This window comes from Buteo buteo, chromosome 21 (assembly GCF_964188355.1).
Source record: "Buteo buteo chromosome 21, bButBut1.hap1.1, whole genome shotgun sequence".
In the NCBI taxonomy this organism is placed as follows: Eukaryota; Metazoa; Chordata; class Aves; order Accipitriformes; family Accipitridae; genus Buteo; species Buteo buteo.
Genome location: NC_134191.1, coordinates 12,113,018 through 12,129,702, shown reverse-complemented (window position 1 = coordinate 12,129,702; position 16,685 = coordinate 12,113,018). Strand labels below are relative to the sequence as shown.

At 39.0% G+C, this 16,685-nt stretch overlaps 1 protein-coding gene across 1 annotated transcript; it reads left to right on the top strand.

The window, feature by feature from the left end:
* Positions 1-1,079: 1,079 nt before the first annotated feature.
* Positions 1,080-15,532, top strand: CCDC174 (coiled-coil domain containing 174). Its single transcript, XM_075053454.1, has 11 exons — positions 1,080-1,203; positions 2,633-2,737; positions 3,649-3,749; positions 4,681-4,739; positions 5,802-5,982; positions 7,949-8,044; positions 9,489-9,625; positions 10,633-10,727; positions 10,975-11,122; positions 12,179-12,313; positions 14,043-15,532. The coding sequence occupies exons 1-11, from the start codon at positions 1,162-1,164 to the stop codon at positions 14,954-14,956; spliced, it is 2,013 nt and encodes a 670-aa protein (XP_074909555.1). The 5' UTR covers positions 1,080-1,161; the 3' UTR covers positions 14,957-15,532.
* The last annotated feature ends 1,153 nt before the right edge of the window (positions 15,533-16,685 follow it).

The window sequence follows — 16,685 nt, the reverse complement described above, 5'->3', positions numbered from 1 at the left end:
ATATTTTTCCACTTTAATAAAGACAAGTGAAAGGAAGCTTCTCCTCGTAACTCCAGACAATTATGATCTTCAGAATCACTCTGAATTAAAACCAATCAGTCCTTTTCCTTCATGAGGATGATAAAGGATGCAGCAAGCTACCCAGTATAAGTAAAACACTGAACCTTACCCCCCAGGAGACACCTGGGCTCCAGCACGTATAGGTGGGTTTGTATTTGGGTATTATGGACCATGCTCATCAGTCCTGCAAAGCTGCAGCTCATTAACTCCCACCTCCCTCAGCACAGATCCATGCAAGCAGAAGGCCAAGGACAGCACTTCATCCCAAGTGCACACACATCTTAAACAAGGCAGCCCGGAAAGCAATGGTCACAGGGCTAAACCCAGCCTAGTGTTGAAGGACATAGCTGTCTCCAGCTCCAGGCAGCATTTCAGGCCTCATCTCCCTACCACTCATATATCAACAAAGCCAGGACAGATTTTTTATTTTTTTGTTTATCATATTGATACCAAATTTTAACCACATACTTCTTCATTTAGCTCCAAACCCAGGTCCAGGCTGGCGTGCATTCCTGCCAAGCCCCATTTCAGCCCATGACGGCCATTTCCCAGCACAGCAGCCCCAGAGCACCCCATACGGCTCTCACTGGCAGTGGCAGCTCCAGCCCCCAGGTCACACATGGCCATTTCCAACAGGGGACCTGAAGAATTTGGCCTCTACCTGCCAGAAACCCTTATTTTCACACACAGTTGGGGCACAGCCAGGGAAGCCACAGGCTGGGAGAGCTTCCCCACCACCCAGCCACACCAGGCCAAGCAAGGCTTGCTCACAGGCTTCCCTGCGGTCACAGCGAGGGGGTCCAAGGCAGCAAGGGTCTACCATTACAGCACGCAGCCGTCTCCAGGCTGACCGAGGCCGGGACAACGAGGGCGATGGTACCACCAGGGCCGTACACCTCCGGGGTACTGCTGGGCCCAGCGCTCCGCTCTTTAGCCGTCTACCCTCCCCTGACCTCCCCAACATGGCGGCGGGGAAGGGCCCGCCAGTCCTCACTAGCGCTGTCGCAATAGCGCCGCGCTTTCGCTGCGCTTTACGGTAAGGCCGTAAAGCGGGAAAGGCGGCGGCCGCCTGAGGCAGTTACCGGAGGAGCAGAGGCCGCCATGGACCGGAGGAAGAAGCCGCTGGACGTAGCCGCCTCCTCAGTGAGTGAGCGAACCTGGCCGAGGCCTGGAAGAAGCAAACGGCTTATAAGGGTGTGAGGGCGGCTAGGTGTGCTCCGTTACCCGCAGCTGCGGGCTCCTGCGGGCGGGCCCGGCCGCGCAGGCCGTGCGGCTCGGGCCGGGGCCGCGCTGGTGCGAGCCGCTTCCAGGGAAAGCAGGACACCGGGGGGTGTCTGCTGCCTTCTCTCCTTAACCCCGGCCCACTGAAGTGCACACTCATTAAAGCAAATGCTGATTTATAGGGCCATGTTACACCTTCTGAAGTCACGTCTTGGTTTGGGGGGAGGGGGGCTAGCCCCTTCGCCTTCCTGGCCACTTAATCTGAGTGTGCCAGGGCTGAATTTGCCCCCATTCGTGATGTAATGATAAAATTGAAATGTGAGTGTATTTCCTGATTTCTTCTAAGCGACAGGAGGTCCCTGTCTTGGCAAATCGCCCTCCAGCCCTTAGGGGTGGCGAGGTGCTGCTTCTCCCTGCTCTCCAGCAGCCTGTTAACAAGGGACCGCTGCCAAACACGTCGTCTTTCCAAATAAACAGTTAATGCAAACTGTGGGTTGCTGCATATGAAGTATTTAACATTGAATGTTTGGATGATCGCTTCTAAGCAGTGGGCTGGAGGAAGGGTTAATTTACCACACTGCCTCATTGTTACAGGGACCTGAAAAGCGTGTTTGGGACAAGTATTAATACCAAAGCCTTCCACTTTCCTGATTTAATGTACATCTGTGAAATCTGTCTTCTGTAGGACTTGCAGGGAAAGTGGCACAATATCCTCTTCCAGACTAGGTTTTTTAATGTAATTTCAAGACAACACCCCTGCTGGTGATGTTTCCTAATAAAAGACAAGATAGGCATTGGTCATAGATGGCAATGCTACTTACATATTTATTAAAAAAAAAAAAAAGAAAGAAAATCTAAAACTATATAAACAGTATATAAAGCAGTGGGAAAGTATATATATGTTATGAAAGCAAACTTTTATCAATTCTTTTCTGAGACAGGATTTTATTCATTATGTAGTGGTTAGAAGTTTCCTTTTCAAATTCAGTAGTGTTATTAGTCCTTCTCTATTTGTTTGCCATCAGGAGGCTGGTAGAATCTATATAGAATTATGTCTGTCTTTTTCCAATTATATATCAAAGGATCAAGGATATCTTTGGGGTTTTTTTAAATCCCTAATCATAATTTGCATTCTGTGCTTTTTGTATATTGTTTGCTGTAAACTTAAGAGTGATCTTTGTGATTGGATCAGCACTTCAAAGTTCCACACAAAAATGCAATCAAATGTTCATATAACTGTAAATGCCAGATTGTTTTACTGGAAATACAGTTATTACTTTATTACAGTAACTGATATATATGCATGTGATATGTCTTGGTTATTTATTTGTTTATTTTGCTGTTGATGTAGTTGGTAGATCTCAAAGCAGAACTCTTCCGAAAGCAAGAAGAATTCAAGAAAGAAAAGCTACTGAAAGATGCTGGCATCTTTGCAAAGCCCAAAACTTCTAATAAGGTAGAAATATTTTTCCGTTGTTTTTGTCATTCTTTCTCCTTAAAGTAAGGAAGTTCATATTCAAATCTAAACAAATAAATAGTTAGCTACATTACTATTCACATGTAAAACCTACATGATGAGGATGTTCTTCAAATTTAATTTCCAGGTGAGATTCTTGTGCACAACAGAAAACTTATCTCATGCTTATGCCTATCTAAATCACCACTTAATCTTTGTTCTCCAGGGAGCCACAGCTTTTGTAACTGTAGGAAAAGATGTTTCCTTTTTTCTCCACAATTTTGTATGCTTCTCTGAAGAGTGGAGGATGAGACACTCTTGATAAATGCTCTGCTGTCTGTTCCTCTGTATCGCAGCATATAATAATGAATACACAATTATCTCTATGTTTTACTCTTTACTGCACATGTGTTTTTATTCATTCTGTAGCTTTCTAGTAGTAGAATATAGTAATTGCTGCCACATTTGAAGAACATGCAGCATTTACAGTGTTACGCTGTACATGGGCAAAGTGACTGTATTTTATATCTAAAATGAAGGTAACAGAAACAATTCATGGCTTTCTTATTACTTTAGTAATCAGCAAGATTGTTCTTATTAATTTTTTTAACCTTAACATCTTTGCCAGAATAGATTTTGTCTGATTTCTGAGTGCTTTTTTTTTTCCCCACTTCTCAGCCTGTCCTTAACTATTATATCATACTGCAGTCTGTAATTTTAGGCCATACCTGCTGCATCCTACAGCAGAGTAGGTATAGTCTCAACTCAAACATGTGTAAGATGTTATTTACAAAGTCTTTCATGATTGATTTGCAAAGTTTGCATTATGGAGTTGAACTATTTTTTAATCATTACCATTTCAATATTTTTCTTTCTTTCTTTCTTTGTTGTTATAAAATTGTACTCCACAGAAACCAAGCATCTGGAACAAACAAAACACAGGAGTTGCAAATCGAGCAGAGAAAGATGTTGAGCAGAAGACAGAAGAGGAGCATATATTAGATAAATCAAGGTAACTCTTAGGCTCTGTAAGAAAGGAAAGTTTTGTAGAACTTCTTTTTTAGTGTTCAGAAAAGCACATAAAGCAAGTTATGCATGTTTTGGACCAGCAGTTCTCATTAGACCAACCGGTAACACCAGCATCAATTCCATGCTCTTTACCAGTAATGTACAAACTGCATCCCAGCCGTCTTAGGCTCTAGGGATACCTGTCCTCACATTATCATCGCTGTCTAAGTATGTCAGGTTACTGATTTTTGAAAGTCATCTTTAGAATTAGAAGCCAGGGCAGCAATATATCAGAATCCTATAGTAAAGTGTTTCTTGGACTTGACAGAAAATGCCTCACTTTTTTGCAAGATTTACCTCATCTTCTAAATGAGTTAGTTGTACAATGAGATATATGTTGAAAATGCAGTTTATAAGGCATTTTCTGTTTTTCTGTAAGCAGTTCCTTGCTCTTCAAAATTGTCTTCTACCATTCCAGAAATTAGCTAAGATCTTATCTTCAGTTTCTAAGATTAAGTGTAACTCCATGCTTTCTTTCTTTTTTCTCCAACCCCCCCCCCCCCCAAAACAGTATTTTAGTAGCTCATACCTGCAAATAGTGGTCTAGCTTCCAGTATTTATCTGACAGACTGTAGTAGTTAGATAAAGGTGGAATACTTGTTACATCCTGTTCCTGCCTACTTGACAAAATACACTTAAGATTAATACTGTAACTTCGCTAAAATTATTTTCAGTACTCTGGAACTGGATATCTGTGTATCTTCAGAAATGTCAGTTAAGGTTCAAAACAAAAACCAGGCATAAGTCAGCTTCTAGTAAGCATTTCAAGCACTCCTGGTACTTTCCCGTTCCATTTATCTAAGGCTAAATTGGTCATTTTGAACAGTGTTTGGAATTGGTGGGATTGCAATGTTAATTTTTTTTTTCTTTTTCAGGAAGAAACTAGAAGAGAAAGCAAAGCTGTATGAGAAAATGACAAAAGGCGACTTTCCAGGTGAACAAAACTAGTCTAAATGAGTACTTTATGTGTGTATATATATATATATAAAATTTGTTTGTAAAGTTCGCCCTAAAAGTTGGTATTTCTGAATGTCTGGTGATTTACAGCAGTTATGCTATGAATTCACTGCTTGTCTTCTAACGTGGGAAATTTTTTTTTGGAGTTATTATACAAAGTGATTGACATGGGTTATTCTGCTTTGAAAGGGAGAAAAATATAGGTACTAGAGAAAATAAAATTACTTTTTGAAGGACAGCCTGTCCTATTAAGCACTATTGGTTTGTTTCACTCATTCATTAAGTGGGTGGAATATATTCTTGTTTTTCAATACAGAATCTTAGAAAAACAAAATTAATTTATTCTCCATTATGCAGTCTTCGGATTGCATTGCTGATGTTCTGTCCTGCATTCTGATTCTTGGACCTTTATGAAGAGAACAGGACCAGGAGGGGAGTCTGGCTGGTCCATATGGGAATGCCAGTCATGCAGCTAATAGGGTTAGAGAATTCTAATCTGTCCCTTTCTTCTCTCATTCAGTCCCCTGCAAGAAGTAATTATTAAAATAGAATCCAAATTTCCTTGCGATTAATCTCCAATGTTTTCTTTACTAATGTCCATCTTTGTCCATATGACCCCACTACTTTTCTCCACTTTTCTAAAAAGTACTGTAGTGACTGCTTAACTACTGCCAACACACCAAATGTTAAGCATCAAAAAAGTATTTGAACTGTTACATAACAAACCCTATGCTTCTGAAGTAGTTAATGAGCAGAGAATATTTTAGTGCAAAGACTGCAACCTTTTCTGTATTGTACACAAATGATTAATTGCTTTGAAATACCCTAAAACTTCTATTCAGAAATAGTGGTTATCACTGTGGAGCCTATTTATAGCTCCAAGTTTGTTTGGCACTGAATGAGATTTAAGTATTCCCCAATAGTGTGGTCAAGCGCTTTGCTGGCAGCTGAAAAGCTGATTGTGGCTATTTTGTATTGATTTTGTGCTCAGATCTGTTCTTTTCATGGCTTTTCTCTAAGAATTGATTTTCTGCCTTAGATGAAGAAACTGAGGATTTGTACCTAGTGGATTTTACTCAGAAGATCATAGACAAACAGCACGAAGTACAGGAACTGTATCAGAGCGAAGCTGCTAGAAAGACTTTAGAAAAAGAGACAGATGATGAGGAAACTCAACCTGAAATGGAAATACCACCACCTGAGGACCCAGACGAAGAATGGTTGGTACTACTGATTGGGCTAAGCTGTCCTGACTAGTCTGTTTCTTGACAATTGCATGAGAAAGTAATTTCCCTCTCCAAAGTAGGTGGAGCGGCACCTTTTTTTTTTTGGTTAATACTACCTATTGAGAAGAAGTGGTAACATTCTTTCATTTCACATCTCGTTAAAAGGCAGTCCTTCATGTTACTTTCCCTTCCATGTAGGTAATACTGCAATAGAATCTACGTCTAGGATTTTGAGATATCAATCAGGGAAATGTACTATAAGTGAGACTTCGTAATATCCGCTTTTATTTTCTTGCATAGTTTATGGGAGTTCTGATCGCAGTATTGATACAATTTTATGCTTTGATGTTTTGAATTGAAATGTACTTCAGCGAAACTTGGGGTTTTTATTGTATCCACCTTCCCTTCTCTAACTGTGCGTGACTTACAAAATGAGCAGTTGTTTTTTGTTGTGTGACCTCCTCATAAAGGAGAGAAACTCTGATGGAAAAAGAACACTATTTTCCAGCATTTCTTCCACTGTTTAACTGCAGCACAGCAAACAGTCTGTGACAATTTTCTGTGACATTCCAAGTAACCACTAGTTTTTCATTCAAGATGTTAGGAATAATTATGAAACCAGTCTGACTGAACATTTTCCTTGCCCATTTGTTTAAAAAGCTTGTGGAACAGAGATTTTACTTCTGGTAATCAGTTTAAAACAGCAGTAACCAATACAAAACAGAGCACCCCCGTTCTCCAGTTTATTAGGCCAAGATAAGATTTGCAATGTAGTGTTTCAGAATAAATTGGGAGAATGAATCCAGCAGAGTACCAGAAGACTGCTAGGTTGGAAAGGCAGGTATACCCATTACCAGCATCTTACTGAAATTCAAGATGAAACTATCAATGAGCGATGGGCTCAAACTGCTTTGTGCTGTCATCACCGTAAAGTATCAGAAATTTAAACTGATACGTTTTACCGTTCACATGGTGCTTTTCTATCATTGCCTACATCTCACTTCAGTGACATGTATTATTAATATATTGTCCACCTCAGTGAAGCCATATCCTAATGAGGATATTTGGTTGCTAGCATAATTAATGCTAATTATTCTGCAGCCATAGTTGCATCTTTATTATAGAGAATGCAGACTTTTTTTTCTACTGATGTTATGCTATAATAAAAACCAAAGGGCACTGAGTATATACTAAGCTGTAGATATCCTTAGAAATTATGTAAAAGTCTTAACTTAGTAAAAGCACAGATCTTTAAAAGTTTGAGTTTTGGGAACTAGATTGCCAGTCATACTTTTTCAGATGTAATAGTAATTCTTTAGAATGGGATAATTGAGGCAGCTTGATGCTAAAGAACTTTCTAGCATTACAGGACAATAAGTATAGCTCTTAACAGCTTTTTCGACAACTGTAAATTAAGTGTTCAGTACTATAAAGAGTTGAATAAGAAGCACAATATGTGCTTCAAGGGAACATTTTGCTTGCATTTATAGTCAGCCTTTGTTATGCCAGTTGAATGAATGCTATCAGCCTGTTCTAAATAAGCTTTATACTGATAATTGAAATACATTGTAACAATTTCATATCCGCGAGAAGTCAATGCCACATCATTATTTTCACCATGGGAAGCAAGTACTAGGCTCAGTTTTATTTTGGTGTGAAAACTATATGACATTGTAACTTTTGAACGTTTTTTTACACCATCTTATTGCCAAGGCAAACAGCCATCTCGGAGGGAGGCTGAGTAAATGTCTGTGATAAAACTGTCATATGCCCTGTTCAGAATGTATCCACTTAACCTGTGAGTCTGTTAATTGAAAGGTAGAAGAAACTGTCGCACATGGACAGACTGAGAAGTGACAAATACTCTTTGGAAAGTGTTACTGCTTCTGTCTTCTGGTTCTGAGTTCTGTAAGTCTGCAAATAGAAGTTCTGCATCAAATTTCCTTTGCTTTCATTATAGGGTTGATTATGTTGATTTCTTGGGCCGATCTAGACGCTGTATGAAGAAGGATTTGCCAAGTCTACTTAAAATGGATCAGGAACTTCAAGGGAAAAGGTGTGGTTTCTCTAATAGAAGTGCATGTTCCTTGCAGTATTTAACATACTTATTTTTAATGAGAAGGAAGAGAGGCTGTTCTTTGCTACCCCATTCTCAATCCAGAATTGTTGATGCAACTGCTTTCTCTAGATTTACTTTAGACCAACTTCTGATGGTTACATTGTGCCTTAAAAAATAGACAGACTAGCTACAGGACAATTGTGCATGACTGTGATTTTATCAAAACTTTCTATTATAAAGTCAGATAGTATTCCAAGGCTTCTATTTTACTTCACTTTGGCAGCTGACCATTTGAAATACATGGCTGGTGTGTTGGTTTTAAATTGCCACAGAATGGAGACCATGGATATCAAATAAAAGCCCAAATGAAATTTTTAATACACTACTAAGGGACACATTTTGATCTAAACATTGACTAGATCTATAACATCACTTACGGAGCATAGTTTGCAGAGAAAAGTTCTCATAAATTGACTTAGCAATCTCTCAGATATTTGATGCATCTTTTAAAACTGTGGTCCTTGTATGGAAATTGTGTTTTATTATACCTTCCAGAAAATGCCAGAGAAGTGATTTCTGGTTCTGTTTAACCTGGAAACTGATGATGGTCTTTTACCAATTCCAAATTCATAATGACATTCAAAGTGAATTTGCTAGATCTCCATTTGTTTGGTTTTGCTCTTCTGTTAAGCAGCTGTTTAACAGCTCTTCTGTTAAAATTATTATGGCAGCACTGAGACTAGCTTTCAGAAAATAATCTAAAGTCACCTCAGCTGAGCCCTTACTGTTGCTGAAGTGAAAATTCTTCCATGCTACCAACTCGGTAGTGTGTTCTCTATATTTTAAACATAAGATGGCAACCATGAGTGCTTTGAAATTGTAGTCTCTGCATTGATATGGATGACAGTTGGTTGGCAAAAAAAGCTTTAGCCAGACAATAAAAGAAAAAGATCCTGCTGCTTCTCTTGGGGCAAACAAAAATATTTCCCATATTGGGTATTAATATTTGGCATGGACTTGTAGGTTAAACTAATGGCTAGCTTTTTGTTATTTCAGATACCCTTCATTTTCTCATGTTAAATCTGAAATGTTTCTGTATGTGATTGCTAGAATCCCAACATATGCCAATAAAAGTGATTATTTCATCTCCCATTCTGTGATTTGATGATTCAATAAAGCTTCTGAGAAAGGACATGATTTTGTTTAAGTCTTTTAATACCATGTCTGCTAGTACCTTGTTTCAGAGGTAGTTTTGTATTTCTGTCTTCACAATATACCATAGTCATCAATGTTGCATCACTAAATGGTGCCTACAATGACCTATGTTTTGTAAAAACTGCAGTAGTGGATCAGACTCAATCATACTTTCACTGTATGATACCATAAAACTGGTAAGTTCTGCTCTGTAATCCCTAACTTTGTTGTTGTTGTTGTTAATTAGTCAAGGTCCTGATGGGAATACTCTGTTATCTGAAGACATGAGAAGAGAACTTCAGAGGCAGCAGTGGGAAAAAGAAGAAGAAGAAGCCCTCAGAAAACCCATGGGACCCATACATTATGAGGACATTCGAGAAAATGGTATACTTCCATACTTTATATCACTTATCTTTATATCACCAAATAGATTAGTTTTAGAGGAAGCAAGGGAAAGTTACTTCTTGTGCCTGTATGGGAAAGTATAGGTATGTATTAAGCCACGTGTGTAATAACCATTTGTCCTGGTTTCAGCTGGGATAGAGTTAATTGTCTTCCTAGTAGCTGGTATAGTGCTATGTTTTTGAGTTTGGTATGAGAAGAATGTTAATAACACTGACATTTTCAGTTGTTGCTAAGTAATATTTAGTCTAAAGTCAAGGATTTTTCAGCTTCTCGTGCCCAGCCAACAAGAAGGCTGGAGGGGCACAAGAAGTTGGGAGGGGACACAGCCAGGACAGCTGACCCAAATTGGCCAACAGGGTATTCCATACCATGTGTTTCACATGTAGTGTATAAACTGGGGGGAGTGGGGGTGGGGGGATAGCTGCTCGAGGACTAACTGGTCATCGATTGCCAGATGGTGAGCAGTTGCATTGTGCATCACTTGTATATTCCAATCCTTTTATTATTACTAATGTCATTTTATTAGTGTTATTATTATCATTATTAGTTTCTTCTTTTCTGTTCTATTAAACTGTTCTTATCTCAACCCATGAGTTTTACTTTTTCTTCCCCAATTCTCTCCCCTATCCCACTGGGTGGCGGGGGTGGAAGTCAGTGAGCGGCTGTGTGCTGCTTAGTTGCTGGCCGGGGTTAAACCACAACACCATTCACATTACCAGTACATAAGTCTACATAAGTCTAGATTTTTCCTCAAATTGTATTTTTCTCAAATGCATTTTTCAAATTTCATTACCTCCTCCTGTGATCTCCTTCAGGAAGCTTCACTTCATGCATCATCTAAAACAAGCCCTTTTTAGCCATCTAAAACTAATGCGATGTATATTGTTGGGATTAATTCCGTGCCTGAAATCAGGGTGCATGGTGCTTGTAGTTACTGTCAATTATAAACTGGATGTAACTTAAATGTATTGATTTCTTCTTTTCAGAGGCCAGACAGCTTGGTGTTGGTTACTTTGCCTTTTCTCGTGACAAAGAACTTAGGAATAAACAACGGGCAACACTGGATATGCTACGAGAGCAGGTACAAGTTTAAAGAGCAAATTGGGGTACGATGGCATCCTACTTTCAGTGGTCACTGTCTTTGATTTGTTGTATAAGTCTTATTCCAAGTGATGCCCACAGCTGATTCCAAAAAAAAATTGGGCCTCTTTTTCCCTGTTGAAACATGGTACTTGATAAGGACTGCTTTTAGTTGTTTAGTAAAGGAAGATATGTAGTTGATTATAATAACAAAGGAAGATTAATTCATGTTTTTCTTTGCTGTTAAGACACTTGATCAGAGAACTAAACGTGAACAGTTAAAAGAAAAAAGGAAGGCAGCTCTAGATGCAAGGCTGTCTAAACTTCGAGCACGGAAGATTAAGAAATTAAGGGAAGCTGGATTAGAGGAAGAGGCAGAAAAATTGGAGAATGGAGGTATGATCTGCCTTTTTAAGTTAAATACTTGCTATTTCATCTTGTACTTGATTCATGGACAGGCATACTCTAATTGATTTAGGTTTGGACATTCAATATATTGGTATTACATATTCTGTATATACAAATAGTATAACTGTTTCAATGTTGAGTGTTCATATAACTGTGTGTAGATAAGAAATCATGCCAGAAATAGCTTAATAATGCATGTAGAAATGTGATATGTAGATTTTAGGCTTTTTTGATTCACACCTGACAGCAGGAATTATGTGGGTTAATTATGCCTGTTGAGGTTAGAGCTGCTGAAATTTTACTGGCTTTTTTTTAAAGATGAAGTAGAACAAAAAGTAGTAACAAGTTAATTTTGATATCATGTAATATACAATCCTACAGTTTCAGTGCAGTCTGTAAATTGGACATACAACTGACTTTAGGATTTAGGATGATGAATTTGAGTTCTAATCCCATCTCTGTGATGTCTCCCTTATGACACTACTAGTCACTTGTACTGTCTGTCTCCTACTGTAAAATGTAGCTAATATTTCACTATGTCAGAATTCTGTGCAAGGGATTAACTGTAAAGCGTTCTGGAAATGAACACTAATGTGCCACTCCTAACTGTTACTGTTGTTCGGAAGAATAAGAATGCAAATTGTTTTCTCCAGTAAATGAAATGGAGATAACATGCTAATGTTCTTATTTTTACCTCATTTTCTAGTTTCCGTATAATACTCAGCACATGCCTTTGTGGGTTATTAGGCAATAGATTTTCAGCAGTCTTTTTGATACAACTAGAAAGCTAATGAAGTGTCTCTTGGTAGATATGCTTCCTGATTATCTGGCTTACCTATTATTTTTTCTGAACTAATATGCAGTAATTAAAAAAAAAAAAAAAATCACCTCCCTGCTCAGATGCATTTCATTATTAGAATGAAATTAGATCACTAGTATGAGCTCTATAAATGCAAATAACTCTTGCTTCCTATTCCTCCTATGAAATTCATATAGATTTTATCCCATTACTAATAAAAACTACTATCTCTTTCCATAACATAGAGTTGAAAGGTGCTACTGATGAACCGGAAGCTCCGAGAGTTACTGCAGCAAGTAGAAAGGTAGAGGTTGTCATCCAGGAGAGAAGAGATACAAAGCCTGGTGTGCCTTATGTCCGAGAGTGGGATAAAGGCAAAGGTAAGGAAATGTAGATTTGGAAACGTTGTTTGGAAGCAGTGTGCACGGTGCTACTTTCATTTCTATTTTGTGACGAAGTATGGTAAGACTGAGAAGCAATGAAATACTTTCTCCCTTTGTATTGATGACTATCTAGTGTCCAGTGCAGTAATTGACAAGGCATGCATTAGTGCCAGTATCTGCTATAATATCCCCGTAATTTTTTCTTCTGTATGAATTACTCTATTTCTGGATGATCCAGAGAGGTTGGCAGAATGTCAAATTTCATAGTTCATAAGATTTACCGTCTTTCAGTGTGATCTTGATGTATTTCTGTAGTTTGTGCTACGTGACAGCAGGATGTATTACACTGAAAGAGATACAGGACAATACTAAAAAGTGATGCAAGCAGAGACCACTTCAGTAACAACATCCCACCCTGAAGCATCTTCCTTGTCACAACAACTGATGGCTGTCTTCTAGATCCTTCTCAAACCCATTAACTCATTTTGCACCGTTAATCTAACCTCATGCACATTCTTGTAGTCTGATGCCCGACTTCTAAGTAAAAGCAAACAAGGAATAGGCAATGCACATAAATGTCCACCTTCTTTAGTACTTGTGTAAGAGCAGCATTCCTATTCTGTGCAATACTGATACTTCCAGCTTCTTTTTACTTTTCACAGTCTCTTTGTGTTCAGTTAATGAACATCGTTGTGAGGGGAAACTTTGTGGTGCCATTAAAAACCAAAACTTTTGGGTCCTATGTGTTAAATCTTTATCCTGCCTGACACTGGTTTTCTTCTACCTCTGAGGAATCCTAGTATCTGACTGACACCCAAGTAGCACTGTACTACACAACAGGTATTACACTCAGAAAGCAGAGGACAGCTTACTCTAAAATGTGAAGTAAAATAACTGTAGTTCACTGAACATAAATTTAACACAAGCATCTAAATTAGTATAAGAAGAGATACACAAAACAACTCATTCTCTTAGATGCTTTCCTCCCTACTATTTCATTTTTTTAATATACTTTTACCAAAGCAAAGGAAGAAGTCCTGCTCTGATTGGGGCTCTACTTTGCTACATCAGACAAATGTGTAGCCCTTCTGTATCAAAATTTTCTACTTCATTTCTTACAGAAGTCCTGATAGATGTGAATACTGAAAAGAATTTTACTGGTTTTAGAGAGTAGTTTTGGGAGACACCTTCGGAGTAGGTTTTGGGGATATCTTTTTTAAGTGTGGTGATCTTGAGCTGTCATTCCATTGCAGTACTTCAGAACTATTTTTAATCAGAAATCAGCAGCTGTCATAGTAACTAGAATATCTACTTCTGTTGAAATAAAGAAGTTACTGGTTTTCACCTGTGCCCACTAGAGATAATCTCATCATCTCCATCTTCTATTAACTAAGCTCTTAATGCTTTGATTTGTTAGTATTTTGATTCACACCTAACTAGTCATTTTCCATAACCAATGACCACATTGTAAAACGATCTTAAAGTGAGTAGGATGAGTTATATAGCAGATGGTGGTTATCTTTAATGCTCAATGCTTTTGTTCCTGCTCTGTAAAGAAAGTGGACTGCCAGCTTAGCCAGCAATCTAATACTAGAGGGAAAAGTAATTGTAAATGGCTTTTCACAGCTGCATCTTCTCTGTTTGCTAATTTGTTCTCCCTCCTTTCTCACTGATCTTCAGACCGTGAAATCTATACTCAATCTACTATTTTCTCTGTTTCTAACAGAACTGATGTTTGGACAATGGTCGAAGAAACAGGAAGAACTCAGAGATGAGCGAGATCCAGAATTTGCACCACCTTCTGATTACTTTATGGGACAAAAGAAAGATGATAATTACAGAAGTCAGAATGTGAACAGTCCTGAAACCTCCTCTGAAAAACTGGAAACAGAGACAGCACAAAACCAACAGATGCCATCAGTGCAGGCCAACGGCAGCAGCACTGAAGGTGTGCCACCGTCAGTGCAGGCTTACAACAGTAATGTTCAAGATCAGTCAGCATCAACAGAGGCCTGTGGCAGTGACACTCAAGACGCGCCATCATCAGCGGAGGATGACAGTAGCGATGATGAGGATATGCTGCCATCAGCACAGGCGTACGGCTATGGTCCTCAAGGTGTGCCGCCGTCGATGCAGGCTTATGGCTATGGCACTCAAGATGTGCTGTCATCAATGCAGGCTTATGGCTATTGCACTCATGATATGCCATTTCCAATGCAGGCTTATGGCTATGGCACTCAAGGTATGCTGCCACCAATGCACACTTACGGCTACGGCACTCATGATATGCCATTTTCAATGCAGGCTTACGGCTACGGCGCCCAAGATGTGCCGCCAGCAATGCAGGCCTATGGCTGCAGCGCCCAAGATGTGCCGCCAGCAATGCAGGCCTGTGGCTGCAGCGCCCAAGATGTGCCGCCACCAATGCAGGCCTGTGGCTGCAGCGCTCAAGATGTGCCATCGTCAGTGCAGGCCTGTGGCTGCAGTGCCCAAGATGTGCCATCATCAGTGCAGGCCTGTGGCTGCAGCGCCCAAGATGTGGCACCTTCAGTGCAGGCCAACAGCAGTGACACTCAAAATCAGGAACCACTTTACCAAAGTTTAGATGATATGCTGTCTTATTACAGACAAGTGACTTGAACTGAGCGAAAAGATAAGCATGAATCATGATTTAAAGAACTGAAATAGAATTATCTTCTCAGCAAGAATATTATTTTCCCACATCTGGAAAAAATAAGTTTCTGTAAGTAGATCAAAATAAATCCTGGAGACCTAAGTTGTTTTACATCACAGCTGTACTTCTGCCCTGTTGGTTCTTTTTTTTTTTTTTCCCTCTTTATTAAAATTATGTGATTTTTTTTTTTTTTTTTTTTTTGGCAGTACTTAATTTAGTTTAGTACATGTTTCATTTCAATTCTTTGTCACTTATACCTGAACTTTGGGGTATATTCATGGCTTTCTTTCAAAAGATGAACTCTTCCTTTACTCTGTCGCTCCCCAGCTAGCTTCTGGTTTGGAGGTACTACAAGTTCAGTGATATCTGTTGAAACAGTATTGAAATGGCAGGCCCTCTGCTGCTAAATACAGAATGGTTTTAGGAACTTTGTTACCTACTTAATCTCTTGCCTTTACGAAGTGCAGAATATTATCTAGTGAACAGTGGTGGAGAGTAGTTCACATGGTTGTAATGGCTTCTGCATTCCTGAGGTCTGTATATAACTTATAATTCTGTGAACCAAATTAGAGTGGAGAGAGGCATTGCAGAAATCAGTAAATAATGATGGTTAGACTAAGAGTAAACACTTCACTAAAGTAGAAGTCTTGACAGCTGAAATTACTGTCTTACTGGTTTAGAAAATGCTCTCATAATTCTCCAAGTGCATTTTTCTTGCATCATCTGTTGTACTTATGGCTTTATTTTATTTAAAACTTTTTTCCAAAAACTGTGATATAGCAGTCATTATATATAAAAGAAGACTGACCTCTACCAAACAAGCTTTTATTTCAGAATCTTAGTAAATAAGAATAATTCTTGTTTACCATGTAGAACACTTTTATTTCTGAAGGTAATTTAGATGCCCCATTTGTATTTTAAAAGCTCGTACAAGGGTAAGACCTAGAAAAGCAGGTTAGAATGGGCAATTTCATAGATTGTCTAAAGTTAAATGACGATACTGTCAAAATAGTGAACATTTGAACAAAATAGTGAACTAGCCAAAGAGACAGAGATAATGTGCTACTCTTGTGTGCTTCATTCAGATCTCAGGCTGCTTTGCAAAGCCTGTTGAACAGCAATGTGTTCAAGGTGACTGAGCAAACTTAGCAGCATGCAGAACACATTCACTGTCCCCAAACTCGGTTTTAATCTCAGCTAGTAAACACACTGTATCGCTGGCTTTTGCACAGGAATTTGCAAAGCAGGAATAACACCTCACAGGAGGAATAACATTCCACAAGAGCACAGGTGGTATGATTTTAAAGCCACAAAATACCCCAGTCTTATCCTTACCAAATGTTGAAGAGACTGGAGCTTTATGATAACTTTGGGTTTCTGTTTCTCTGAACAGACCTAGAACTTGAGGATAGTATGACACTATTAATGGCCACATCCACCTGAAATGCACTGAAGGCTTAGCAGCAGCTCATTGTTTCTGCTGCTGCTGACACTGACCTAAACTCAGCTGTTGTATGTGGTGTTAGGGCGTATATTTCTTCCTTTCCTTGAATCTCTTCAGTATGAATAAAGAACCTGAAAATAAATAATGATCATATACTAATGACTGAAAGGAAGAGGAAGATGTTACAAACCCATCTGGTTTTACCAAATGTGAATGCAGGCTTTTTTTCTCATAAATTTGGTACAATCTCA

Excerpts from the sequence above, each read along its gene's own strand:
- CCDC174 (XM_075053454.1), top strand. The coding sequence starts at position 1,162 with ATGGACCGGAGGAAGAAGCCGCTGGACGTAGCCGCCTCCTCA. Across the intron at positions 2,738-3,648 it reads AGCCCAAAACTTCTAATAAG|AAACCAAGCATCTGGAACAA; the intron begins GTAGAAATATTT and ends TGTACTCCACAG. Across the intron at positions 9,626-10,632 it reads TGAGGACATTCGAGAAAATG|AGGCCAGACAGCTTGGTGTT; the intron begins GTATACTTCCAT and ends TCTTCTTTTCAG.